The 13,343-nt window shown below is 40.7% G+C and overlaps 1 protein-coding gene across 1 annotated transcript in view; it reads right to left on the reverse strand.

The window, feature by feature from the left end:
- Positions 1–1,720: 1,720 nt before the first annotated feature.
- Lrrc66 (leucine rich repeat containing 66) overlaps positions 1,721–13,343 on the reverse strand; it is a 30,194-nt gene continuing 18,571 nt past the window's right edge. The window contains 3 exon segments of the mRNA XM_010640235.2: positions 1,721–4,127; positions 10,739–10,841; positions 10,843–10,906. Coding sequence (XP_010638537.1) covers positions 2,400–4,127; positions 10,739–10,841; positions 10,843–10,906 — 1,895 coding nt within the window. The 3' untranslated portion in view covers positions 1,721–2,399.

The following is a 13,343-nucleotide window of genomic DNA, read 5'->3' on the forward strand; positions in this document are numbered from 1 at the left end:
GCTAAAAAGCAGAAACTAGATAGTTGAAGGGCCTGATGCAGAGGAAAGCTGCTTACGTTATGGTGGTCAACAAGCACAGAGAGAAGGGAGCAGACAAGGAGGGTGATACAGTTTGCCCTTCCAGGCCATGTCCCCGGTGACCCACATTTTCCGACCAGATTTCACCTCATTTATTTAAAAAATTCTATTAGTATATTTTTGCCAGACTTCCAGAAAGGTGGTGGAGTGGTGAGCAGTAGAGAAACAGCCTCTCAATTTGGTGTCCAGACACTGGAATATAGCAACATGAGGAAGACAAGGAGAGACAGGGGTCCTTGGGACCCAGCAAGAGTCTGAAGTGAGAATTAAAGTTCATGGGGAGAGTAAAGAGAGAAACTTCACCATAGAAAAAGGAAGTGGCAAGAGGTACTTTCTCCTTGAGCCCTGACTCACTGCATGGGAGGTCTCAAACCTGCAGACAGTTACTACTGGTGGCCCCAGAGCCCTTCAGGGAGAAATTACCAGTGGAACAGAGTAGTGACCCAGTGGACTGCAGTGGCTGGTGAGTTATTTGGGTTCAGACATCCCCCAGGAGAGGGCAATTGTCCAGTAGACATCTTGGACAGAGGCTAACTGAGCTCAGAACTCAGAGCAGCTGTGGGTTTGGCTCTATCCAGTTTCAGAGGGAGGTGGAACTGAGTTTGAGTCGTCAGGAGGACAGGAGCCAAGTTCAAGACACCAGGAGGCACACAAAGGGTTGCAGGGTAAACAAATTGGGTTCCAGCTTCACAGCCAGAAACCAGCCTGAACTTCAGTGGAACTAAAGGTTCAGGATTGCTGGGATTATCCACTACCCTGCTGTAAATCTATGGCTGGCTTGCTGGGATTAGCCAACACAGGTCTGGGCTCTAATCTGACCATTCTGTCTACCAGTGACAGCAGAGACGTGCCCTGAATTGGACATTTGTTTTTCTTCTTTTCTTTTCTTGTTTCTTTCTCTTTTTCTCTTGCTTTTATGTTGTTTCTAGTTTTTTTGTTGTTATTGCTCTGTTCAGTTCTTGTTTTTATTTCTTCCTTCTTTCTTTCCCTCCTGTCATCTTCACCAATTTCCCAAAGTTTGTATCATCTTCCTTTGTCCTCCAGCCTTGCTTTTAATTTCTTCCTCTTCTCTTATTTGTCAATTTTTCCTCTTAACCCCTTTTAAATTTTGTTCCCTGAGGGTAAAATAGCCATTTTCTGGTTAATTTAGGTTTTGTAAGATAATCACAAATAATTCATACAGTTAAAGGTGGCAAATTAATAGTTACCACCATTTGTCATTTTCTAGGCTGTGTTGGATACTATTGAACACAATGAAAGCAATCCTAAAAGAGAAATGTATATCAGTGAATTCCCACATCAAAACAACAGAGTGAGTGCAAATAAACAACCTAATATTAAACCTCAAGTTTCTAGAAAAAAAAAACAGCAAGCCAAGCCCAAAGCTTGTATGAGAGAAGAAATTATAAAGGTCAAAGCAGAAATTAATTCAATTGAGACTAAGAAAACAATATAAAGAATCAATGAATCAAAGAGTTTGCTCTTTGAAAGATTAAATAAAATTGGGAAACCCTTAGCCAACCTTAATATCTACTTCCCATCAAGGATGGGTTCATCAGAGATAATTGTTTTTCTTTTACAGAAAACATGATGTTTTCAAAATTGATTTTCAATTTGCATTTGTTCTAGAAAATGGTCTCTCTTCTCTTTTAACATATTAAAAATAATTTAGAATTGCTCTGAACCCATCCAATTTTTCAGTTTCATGATTACCCAAACAATTGTGCTAGTCTTTTTGCAGTATTCATTTAAAAATGTCCAGCATTTCTATGAAAGTGCTTCAATATGTACTAAGACTGTTACTTGAGTTCCCTTTTATCAAGGTGAACGTCCTTGTCTTTGTTACAGTGGAGTCATTCTTCACATAGAGAGCCAGCTCCCATCAGATTGCTCTGGGTCTGCATTTAAGCATGGTAGTTAGAATTGTCTTTTTCTAAATGCAAGGGATTCTCCCCTGGATATTTACCCAGACTCCATCACTGAACTGCTCTGTGTTCTTAATGAACTGGATATATTTATTTATTTATTTACTTTGTAAAGTCAATGCTTGGTTTTAGCTCCATCTCCAAAATATTCTCCCCAACCTTTTTTCATATGGAAGAGCTGGCTCATCACCATGTTGAGTTATAGCCTTTCTAGAATCATGGTCCCTGAGTGGACACACAAACCTCTGTTTGGATCAGTGCCCATCTGGTTGGGATCCAGGTTGTCCCTTTGAGAATCTTGTTGTCAGGGTCTTAAGTTTTCCCCTGTAGTGACCTTGAAAGGAGGACCTTTTTGGGCTCTATTCCCCGAATGCCAGACTTGCATCTACAAATGCCTTAGTCTCTTTCATGGCAGGCACTCTTCCCAGGATCTGAAGTAACTTCAGCAGGATGTGGTGATGTTGGTGTTAAAGTGTCCACATTTGAAAATTCTAGATCTTGAAGTGAGTAAAGCCATTGCACTGGCTCATACTGAGAAACCATGTCATAAATTAACATGCCTGGAATCTCATCACTTGAAGGACCATGGCCCAGGGATCTGGGCCAGGTTAATGAATTCTCAGGTTCATTGGTATTATAGGAACTTTCCAGATGACTCTTAAACAAACCAGAGTCTGGGTAAGAAATGACAGGTTTTTCAAAATGATCTTCCTGAGTTTTGTATTTCCTCAAAATCTTCTGGCAGGGGATATTGTCCTCAAGACTTTCTACTGGCATCACATTGTCCTTATATACCATGAAGCTCTCGCCCTGTAGGGGCTTGGTGGCCCCACAGCTCTCCTCTTCATCAGGTATTTCTTCCCCAGTCCCATCCCTTGTACCCTCTGAATCCTCTGAACTGAGAGTAAACAAAGACCCCTCATCAGAATCGTAGTCTTTCTCCATATCGAACTGAAGTTGAGAAGGGGCATCTTTCTGTGTTGGCCCTTTGGGAATGGCCCTGAGGCCACTCCCCAATCTTGGCAGAAGGGCTGATGGGTTCAGGTGTCCTGCATCACTGCATGTGACTGCACTGCCGAAGGCTGGCAGCTCTCCCTCAGCACCAGCCCCCAGGAGTGCTGGCTGCTGTGCCCCCCTAAAGCTTGTGGAATGGTTTACTTGTATTCCCTTAGATAATTCCATCTGTGGGCCCAGAGTTTCCGAAGGTGACTGTTTAAGACCCCCTAATTCCTTATTCTCTTGAGCCCTCAGTGTGTTTGTATGTGTGAGCATTTGGGGGATGGAAGCTGTCATTTCTTTTGAGAGTGATGGGTCTAATTCATTCATATCATTATGGGTTGAGCCAGAAACAGTAGAGACAGTTTGTAATGTGCCATCTGCAGAAGAGATGCCCGTAGAATGCTCACTGAGAGAATATTCTGGGGCCACAGTTTCATAATCGAATTCCTCGAGAATATCATTACTATATATGTGGTCCTGTCCTGCTGAACTTGGTTTATTATTATGAGCATTTGGATGTCTATAGGGAGCAGAACGAGCTGCACTACCATTTGGAAGAGTGCTGTCATTTTTACTTCTTGCTCTCTGGTTGTCCCTGAGTTGTTCTGAGCTCTGCTGACTGCCAAGCTTCTTTCTGCTGCTTCCTGAATTTCTATCAGGAATGACAGTGGCGTAGGGGTTTGGCTCTGGTTCCAGGTAAGGGTCCTGGTTCTCATAGAGGTCTGGATGTTGAGAAGCTTGACGCAGATCCATGCCTGGGTGCTGCGTGCTCCCTGTCACTTCGACTCCATCATAGAAGCCCTCGTTTGCGTAGGCATTATCTGAGCCATGGCTTCTGTTCCTTCTGTCCCGGTATCTCAGCCACATTTTGTCAACATAAGGCCTTGTGAAAGCCCCCACACAGAAAGCCACAATGAACGTGATGAATACTGACAGGCAGATAGCCAGGGTGAGGTCTTGGGGTTCATCATCACTCCTGCCTGTGGCTTGCGGGTCTTGGATGTTTTTGAGCCCTCTTGGTAGCTGTCCCTGAACCTCCATGGCATCAGTACCAGTGTGTGCCTCTGCCTGGGTGGAAAAGTGTACGTGCATTTGTGGGATTCTCCAGATATGCTTCCTTATTCCCTGCAAGATAAAAATCATATAGTGATTGGGTAGAAAAAGATTCCAGGGATTTTTCAAAGCTCCCTAAATCCTCCCCGGTCCTGGTCTAGCTATGTTTTCAAGTATCCATTATGTGGTGACAATCAGTGTTTATCTATCCATCTGTCTGTCCTTTCATTCTTGCCTAATGCCAACAGCATGTCCGTGGCTCTGTGCACATTTACACAGGCTGCCTGGCGTCTGGGGTAGGTACTCTGCTAGGCCCAGGAGGCTTTCTGCCTGACTGGTGCTCAGGGAGGAAGGAGGCAGACTGGAGGGGCAGCCACATTACTTCTCCACCCATACCCTTAACTAGTCACATTTGCTGGAACAGCCCAACCTTCCTTTTCCCCAGTGCTGGTAAACAGTAAAAAAAATCACTTTCTCTTCGGGTTCCTGGCATTCTGCCTTCCACACTCGGAGTGCCGCTTGTATAAAGGCATGAAACAAGTGTGGCTAGCAATGCTCAGACCTCCTCTGCCCTTCTTGGATTTCTTCTAAGCCTGGAAAGCATAGCATGAGTCTATTTTAAATTCAATCCTAAGTAGGACAGAGTCCAGGGCCTCCTTTTTTAACATTTTTTAAACAACATAGTTGATAATGGGAATAAAGACCCAACTTCCCAGAATGTTTAACCTCAGTAACAGTCTCATATGGTAGAAAGTCAGGAACAAATAAAAGGAAAATGTGTTTGCTTTGTGTATGTAGAGTAACATACTTTCAAGGGTTAAGCAAGCATTTAAGATAATGTTCCAAATTTTAAGAGTTATTTCTTTACTTGATTGTTAAGAATTGGGGTAAATTGTGTCCTTTTGGGGGTTCAGGGCAAAATTCTGTTTTAGTGAAATTTCTGTTTTTGACTAAATCTAATGATTCTGAGTGACATGAACTAGGTTTCTTTGACCACGGGAAAAAGTCATTCATGAACTGAAGAAAACAGTAAGACACCTGTGACTGTTCTGTGACACAGCCCCAGGCTGCTTAATGCTAGCAACCAACACTTGATTTCAGAGGGACTAGCATTGTTTCAAAGGAAACTAAAATTTTAATGTGCATTTTTGAGTTCAAATGAAATCATTTCAGAGATGAGAAATACTACTTACTACCTTGCCTATAACAGATTTGTTGTAAGTTATATCCCACTTTTCCCTCCAGGATTCAGAAATGAAACTTTGGAAGACTGCCAGTTGTCACACTGCCATTGGTTGTCAGACAAGTCAACCTCAAAGTGGGAAAATTCTAGAACAATGATTATCATTGGTAGGGCAGTGGTCAAAGCATTGCTGCTGAGGCCTACAACCTGCTTGAGAAGAAACAAATTTAGCATAGTTCGTGAACGAAGACACTTAGAGGTGATATGAATAAGTTACAGAAAGATTGTATGTATGCATCTACAGAAATAGTCCTGGTTTGAAAGTCAGGTAATATTGAGTTTACATCTCTGCTCTATTCCTAAAATCTCTTTGTGCCTTGGCAAATTGTTTACTTTCTGTTAACCTACTTCCTAGGGTTGTTGTAAGAATTAACATATATATGAAAGCCTTAAGCATGGTGTCTATATGTGTGGCCATTTAAAAAAATTACTACAGTAAAAGACACACTGCCATTAATCTACCTCAACACCCCCCTTCAAACACTTCCCATCATTCTTGCCATTTTCTGAAGCAGTTCTGGAAGCTCTTTTTCATGAATGTCTTTGGTTGTGTTGTTGTGCCTGCCTCAATGTCCTGAGTCAGTTCAAAACATTTCTCTTTCATGGTCATTTCTAGAAGCACTGTGATTGAAAAAGTAGCAGAAGATTCTGGATGATGAAGACAGAATGACTGTGGTTCACCAGAAGTAGCAAAGTGAGATCTTTTGCTTCAAATATTATTTTAAGATATGAATAGCGCATTTTTTGCATTCACGGCTATTTAATGCTTGATCATCTAGTCTAATTAGAAATTCAGGGGGAGTCCAAGGACTAAAAAACATTCAGCGACTGTAGAGACACAGAACAAGAATTGTTGAAGTTGGACATGACAGGGACATGGTACAGCAGGGAAAGCATAGGTAGGTAGGTGTACCTCCAGCTACTGTCTGCAGAACCCTGCCATGTACCACCCTGCTGGTATTTTAAATACACTCCCTTTAATCTTCCCAATAACATTTAAATGTTCCTTTTTTTTTAACAGAGAAGGAAGCTTAGCTACACAATACATCCCACATATACGTTGTCGTAGTTACTTTTTCTTGTTGCTGGCGCAAAAATACTCAACACCCAAAGGTAAAGGAGGAAAGGTTTATTTAGCTCACAGTTTGTAGAAGTTTCACTCCACGTCAGCTGGCTGTAAGGCAGGGTGGCATGGCAGACAGGCATCACAGAGGTGAAACAGTTCATGGTGGGCAGAGGTAGCAAAGAAAGCAAGCGAACAAAATACAAATGACAAGCAGCAAGCCTCTTTCTGCCCCTTATATTGTATCCAGGCTACCCACCCTTAGGGCGCATAGCACTCACACCCTTAATCCTAGTATCCTTAATCTTAGCATTGCACCATGAGTCAGTTACACACTTTAGATCCAGCCACCTCTGAAAAAGCCCCACCTATGACTGCATGAGACTTTGGGAGGACATCTAAACACAAGCCATAACATATGTTAACATGGAGCCTTGTACATAGCATGCACTCAGTAAAGAAGAAAAAAGAAATAATGGAATGACAAAGCTGTGATCAGATCTGGCTTAGGAGCTGTGTGCTTTTATTGTAGAATACACCATCTCAGAACCATAGTCCCTGCTACACTAGCATGAGCAGGGGCTGTGCTGAGGAGGCCTGGAGCAGGAGACACCAGTGTGGGGCATGGAGTTTGGGGGTAGGGTTGTAGAAAACTAGAAAATCATGAAACAGAATGTGCAAACCTTGCTTTGTAAAAAAGAAGACTGTGCCTGAAAACCATGAAGGCTAAATATTATCAGGGCAATTGTTTTATAAACACCAGGAAAATCAGAATTTATATCTTGGGTTATATGAATTTTTAAGAAGAGCTGATTGAAACCATCAAATGTCACCACAAACAAGACCACTGGGAGTAGAATCTGAAATTTTTACCAATTTTAGTGAGGGTGAACTTTTCCTGAAGTCGGTGGACAAATAGTCTTAAGTTTCAAGGAACAATTGCCAAAACTAAGAGGTTAGAGACAGACTTGGAAGAAAAAACACTTGACTTTAGCCTGGACTTGCCTAGGATCAGTAGCTTTCTTAGGTATGTTCCTCTCTTCATCAACAGACTGAAATAGTCTTTTGTTTTTCCAGTAGTTGCTGAGATAAAAACCTGACACTGAATGTTAAAGGGAAAGGGTTTATTTAGCTGATAGTTTGTAGAGGTTTCAGTCTATAATCAGGTGGCTCCAAGGCAGGTTAGCATGGCACACAGGCACCAGAGAGGAGAAACAGTTTGTGACAGCAGGCAGAAAGTAGCAAAGCAAGCAACCGAATAAACTACAAATGACTAGCAGCGAGCCTCTTTCTGTTCTTCCACTGCATTTCTTTTTGTGTATTACTTCATCCTAGCATCTTATTACAGATCATGGAATTGGAAGCAAAAACTGGAAGGATGAAAAAATTAATGAAAAAATTCAGAAAAACAATTTCTGAGAAATGATCAAATAGAATATGCCAATTTTCTGAAGAAATGCCCATCCAGTGGAATCTAAAGAGGGTGTACATTATGGAACGACTGGGAGAAGCATGTAATATTGCTTTACAAATCACTGCATCTAAAAGGAATGAGATAAGGTTAAGAAAAGAAATGTTAATCTGAAATGTCAGTGAAACTTATTCCATTTAAACACAGTGATGAATTTATGCTTTGAAAGTCAAATCTATCTGGCTTCTGAAGAGAGTCACACATGGGAGGACACATAGGCTAGTCTCATTAGTAAATTCATTCCCCAGAAGGAAAACAGCATCCATTGTGATATTCAGCTTTCTGTTACCAAATATGTTCTTCATTTTCTAAAGCCAGTTTTCAGAGTTATTGCCAACCACGTAGAAGGGGTAATTGAGAAGATAATTCTTGGCAATTCTAGTAAATTGAGAATTTCAGCTGTGTTTAAAACATTCTTGGAATTGATTTTTAGTTTGCCTGTGGCATCTATTACCTGTAAGCTTCAAAAGACTCATAAAGTACAATAAGAATGCACAGGAAGTAAAACAGGACAAATTACATACACACACAGGTATACTTACCAGTATACATGGTGCTAAATGAGGATCTCAAATAATCTGAGCACCTCTTTGTGGTGAATTGGGGAGCACTGCCAAGATAAGTAGACTTTTTAAGTCTGCTCTATGAAATTCAGTAGCAGAGAGACTCTAGGATGGTCTCTAATAATCTTGCCTCCTGGTGCCCAGATTCTTGAGTCATCTCCTACTCTTGAGTGTGGGTAGAACCTGTGATTTGTTTCTAGCCAACAGCCCACCACAACAGCTGTATGACATCACTTCTGTGATTACATTACACATGATGGCGATGTGCTTCTTGCTGTCATCTCTGGCCCCTCCGGCTCTGAAGCGAGTTGCCTATTGTGAATGGCCCTACTGAGAAGCCATAGGGCAGGAAAATGAGGGTAGGTTGAGGTCAACAGCATATAAGGTGCTAATCCCTTAGTGTCAGTCCCACAAGAAATAAGTGTCCTGCCAATGCCATGTGGGCTTGAGTTAGTTAATCCTCTTCCAGCTGAGCTTTTAGATATGAGTTGGCCTTGGCCATCACACTGCAGCCTCTTGAGAGACCTTGAAATGGAGGCTTCAGCTAAGCCACACCTGGATTCTTGACCCACAGAAATAATAAGCTAATAGCTTTGTGGGGTTTTAAAATGTTAAGTGCGTAGCAATTGTTATGCAGCCATGGATAACTAATACAACCATCCATGATCATCATTCATCATTCATTCCTTTATTTATCCAGCAAGTATCGAAAAATATGTCTTAGCTAAAAATTGGAAAACAAGACCAGCATAATATATATATGTGTGTCTCCAAGGAATTTGCCTTCTAGTATTAGGGTCAGGGACACAGGCATTATCAATCAACCATATCTCAAAGTAAATTATTTCTGTTGGGATACACTGCCTCCAGAGTTCTCCCACCTCACCACTGTTCCCTAGCCTTCCTTGAATGGAGGAGGGCTCAGGAGTCACTCTGGCCGAAGGAACAGGGGAAAGCTGGAGACCTCTCACAGCTGGGCTCCAGTGCACTTCACAGCATGCTGGGAAAGCATCAGTTGTCTACTATCAGCTGTCCAAGCTGGCTTATAGGACACCCATTAGCTGCAGGTGGCTATTGGGCAATTAAAATATGAATAGTTCACACTAGGATGTAGCATATACAACAGGTGCTGAACAGTCAGCACAAACATGGGAATATATCTAATTAGTAATTTTCATATTGACAATATGTTTGAAAGATGACATCTGAGTATATTGGGTAAAATAATATCTACCACTGAAATGAAATTCATTTATTTTTACTTGCTAAATCTAGCTACTGGAACATTAAAATTGCATGTGTGGTTCACATTGTTTCTAGTGAATGACAGTAGCTGATATAAAGGATAAGGGTGAGTGACAGAGTTGTGAAGAAGGGACACCGAACCAAGTCACTTCTCAGTGGCCACACTGAATATCACAGTGTTAAAGTCCACACTGGTGTTTCCAAGGACCACTTGGGATGGATGTCATATTATCCTCCCAAAGAGGAAGGGCATGCAGGAAGGTTCTTGGAGAAGCGCTGAAGTTGCCAAATCCTGAGCTGGGCTTTGGGGTTCCTCACCCTCACAGCTGTTGATATTTGAGGGAGATTAACTGCAACGTGCATGATTCCAAAATGTGACACAGACTCCTCTCCAAACAAGAGTCCAATTTTTAGAATGGTATGTAGCACGTGTTAAGTGCCATATAAACATGTGCTATTATCATTACTATTTTTATTATCCAATGCCCCGTTCTGACATGGAGGCCTGGAAGGTTATTGACCATGAGTGGCCCTCAGATTTCTGAGTTGTTAATGTCTTTGTGTTGGCCAGAGTGCTCCATAGGGAACTCCCCATTTGCTCTAGTTTGCATAAGACCCTTAGCAACTCTGACCAATCTTGAAGTTAGGGAGGCAGCTTCACAAATAACAGGTTTAATGTCTTGCCAACTGGTGCGTGGAAACTTGAAGTGGATTTCTTTTGATTTAGAAAAAGAATGTGCTAAGGGAGGGCAGAGATATAAAATGGGAGCCAAGATCTGTCATGTAAAGGTGCAAGATCCCAATGATAAATGTAACTGCACTGTATACTTAAAAAGTGCCAGTAAACTCAGTAAGATTTAAAAAAAAGAAAAAGAATGTGCTAATTCTTGTTGCTGAGTATTATATTTGAATACAGTCCATAACCGTGGTTGTTGCCTTTGATTTCTGAGGCAAGAAAGAGACTTCAGGTCTTTTAGGGGATTTAAAATGGATTTACATGTTTGGATTAGCCAGTACAACTGGACATGAAGGAACTCCTCAATGGACATATCTTGTAATGTCTGCACATGTAAGATAGTATAAAAATGATTTTAGAACCTGTAATTTTCTGAGGTCCACGAAGGCTTCTGGGTGAATTCTGAATATCTTGTTTTTCTTTAAATTGAGGTTCTCCAGTGGCAGAGAGTTACAAAAATCAGAGTCCAATTTCCAATATCCTGTTGACTGACAGATCCAAACTCTGCAAGGACTTCAGTTTCCATAGTCCTGTTAAAATTAAGAAGCAAATTAAAACCTAAATTTTGTAATGGTGGAAAATGGAATGCATTAATGGCTCTCAAATGAGAAACTGTTACCATGGTAAATTAACACTATGAAATAATAGGTGATTTTAAGAGAGAAAGGGGTAGATCCACATAAAAACTGACTGAACAAGAAGGAAAAAGCTAAGTTGCAGGATAGTCCAAACTACAATTCCAGTGTTTTGGAGGGAGAGAAGAGTTGTATACACACATACACACGTGTTTTGAGTGAACAGAAATAAGTCTGGAAGGAGATGAACAAAACTATTGGTAGTTGTTACACTTAGGAATAGGATGGTTGGAAGAGAGAAGGGACACAGAAGAAATTTTCATTTTTATTTTAGTTACTTTTTAATTATTTCCATGAACAGGTGCTACTTTAAAAATAAAACGTCAATAAAAACCCAACCTTGTAAAGGAGGTGATGAACAAGCATTCTTTTGACTAAACTGTGGGTAAAATTGAATAGTCTTTCTATGGTAACAGAGGAAAAAGTCACTTTGACATTTGATCATGTAGATGGATTCTTCTAGTTGTAAGACTTTCTTACTCTATTTTGTGGCCAAATCCTTCTTATAACTACATATTGTTGACATGAATCTGTTTTGGGCATTCTTTATATTCTTTAAAGGAAATATATGACAGCAGATTTTGTTTTCTAGCACAATAATCAAACTGAATTTTGGTCCCTGCCTTTGAATTTCACTTGATTCCAAGGAGTAACATGAAGGTTCATTTGGCACTGAAAATCAAGTTTAAGAATGAGGTGCCAGTCATAGCAACCTCTCAAAGTTGATTTCCCATATGGGGCTCATAGGGAAGAGCCTTCATTTTCACATTTTCTTCTGCTGTGTTCCACCTGTGAGCTGTGTCTTTAACCAATGTGTGTGTAACAAGTGAAGTTTATTCAATTCCGAAGCATTTATTCCTTGCCTACTGTCTGCAGTGTTCTTATTGCAATACTGGCTGACTATGCAGAGACAATGACTTCACTGAAATGGCTATATCAAGTAGGCTGTCATATTAAGTTGTACAGATTAAGTAAGAAATCATTAGGACAACAAATCAATACAAATAATATGGATCAGGTACTTGATACTGGAGACAAATACAGCATAGAACCTTTACCCTTAAAGAGTTTAGTCTGGTCAAATGACAAGCTATACAGACATGAAAAAGTTACTAGTTACACAAAGTTGTTCATCATGCACACTATCTAACTATAAAATTATTATCTGTCTGTTCCCCATCCATCAGATGATCAAATTGCTTCAGGGCAGAATTCATATCTTTGCACTTTTGCAATGCCTGTTATATGGTACACATTCAATAGGCCAGAGACACAGTGTCTGGCTGCACAGAGGTTTAAAATCATTGAGTCAACATTAAAGATTCAATACAAAAATTTGCATTTCTGGCATCTCTTTAAAAACTGGAAGTTCCAACTGGCATAACACTTGATTGGAGCTGAATGAGGGCTGCTTGCTTTAGATGAGCTTTAGATGTGTGTGGAGAGTATAGAAGACTATGACTTCTTCAAAGGATAGATCAAGAAGACTATGCATTCAAAAAATGATTGTGAGCCTGGCATGGCAGCATAGGCCTGTAATCTCAGTACTCTGGGAGGCTGAGGCAGGCGGGTCGTAAATTTGAGCCCAGTCTGCATAATTTAGCTTCTGTGTGAGGACCTGACTCAAAATAAGGCATCTCTGTCTCTCTCTCTATTATCTGCTTATCTATCTATCTATCTCTAAAAGATGGGGATATAGCTCAGTACAAAGGCCCTAGGTTCAACCCCCAATACCAAAACAAACAAAACAAAACAACAACAACAGAAAAAGAGAACCAACGCTGACATTCAGTTGTCACAAGCTAGTAAGACATACTCTCATACTGGTTCATAGATTGCCATTGTCTGAATTGCTCTGCACTGCCTCATGGCCCTAGGCCCTCCAGTCTGTTCTCTCCCACCCTCCCTAATCCAGCAGGACCCTGCTCCAGCAATTCAGCCAGGAGGTAGCCAACTTGGAGTCTAGACTAAAGGCCAGCTGCTACCTATTTAGAATATAATCCCAAGGAAAAGATGTTTCTTTGTGCAGGGAATATTACTATGTGTTTTAATATGCAGGCATATGGATCTATGAGGAAAAAGTACAACATAAGACACCAATATGAAAGAAGATATAGTTTTCTTACCATTTTGATGATGCCTGCTTGACCTATTAAGGGATGTGAACTTATAGTTCCTAAAATATCTCCATATTAAACTGAACTGAATAAATACCTTTTGAGCTCAGTGGAGGGGGAGAGCACATGACTAGCTTTGAAGTGGAGGGAAGAAATTATTTTCAATTTCCTACTCAATTGTGTGCTCTCTTTATGCCCTAAACATTTCACAAACA

The sequence above is a fragment of the Fukomys damarensis genome, unplaced genomic scaffold (genome assembly GCF_012274545.1).
Source record: "Fukomys damarensis isolate Sample0158 unplaced genomic scaffold, DMR_v1.0_HiC HiC_scaffold_35, whole genome shotgun sequence".
In the NCBI taxonomy this organism is placed as follows: Eukaryota; Metazoa; Chordata; class Mammalia; order Rodentia; family Bathyergidae; genus Fukomys; species Fukomys damarensis.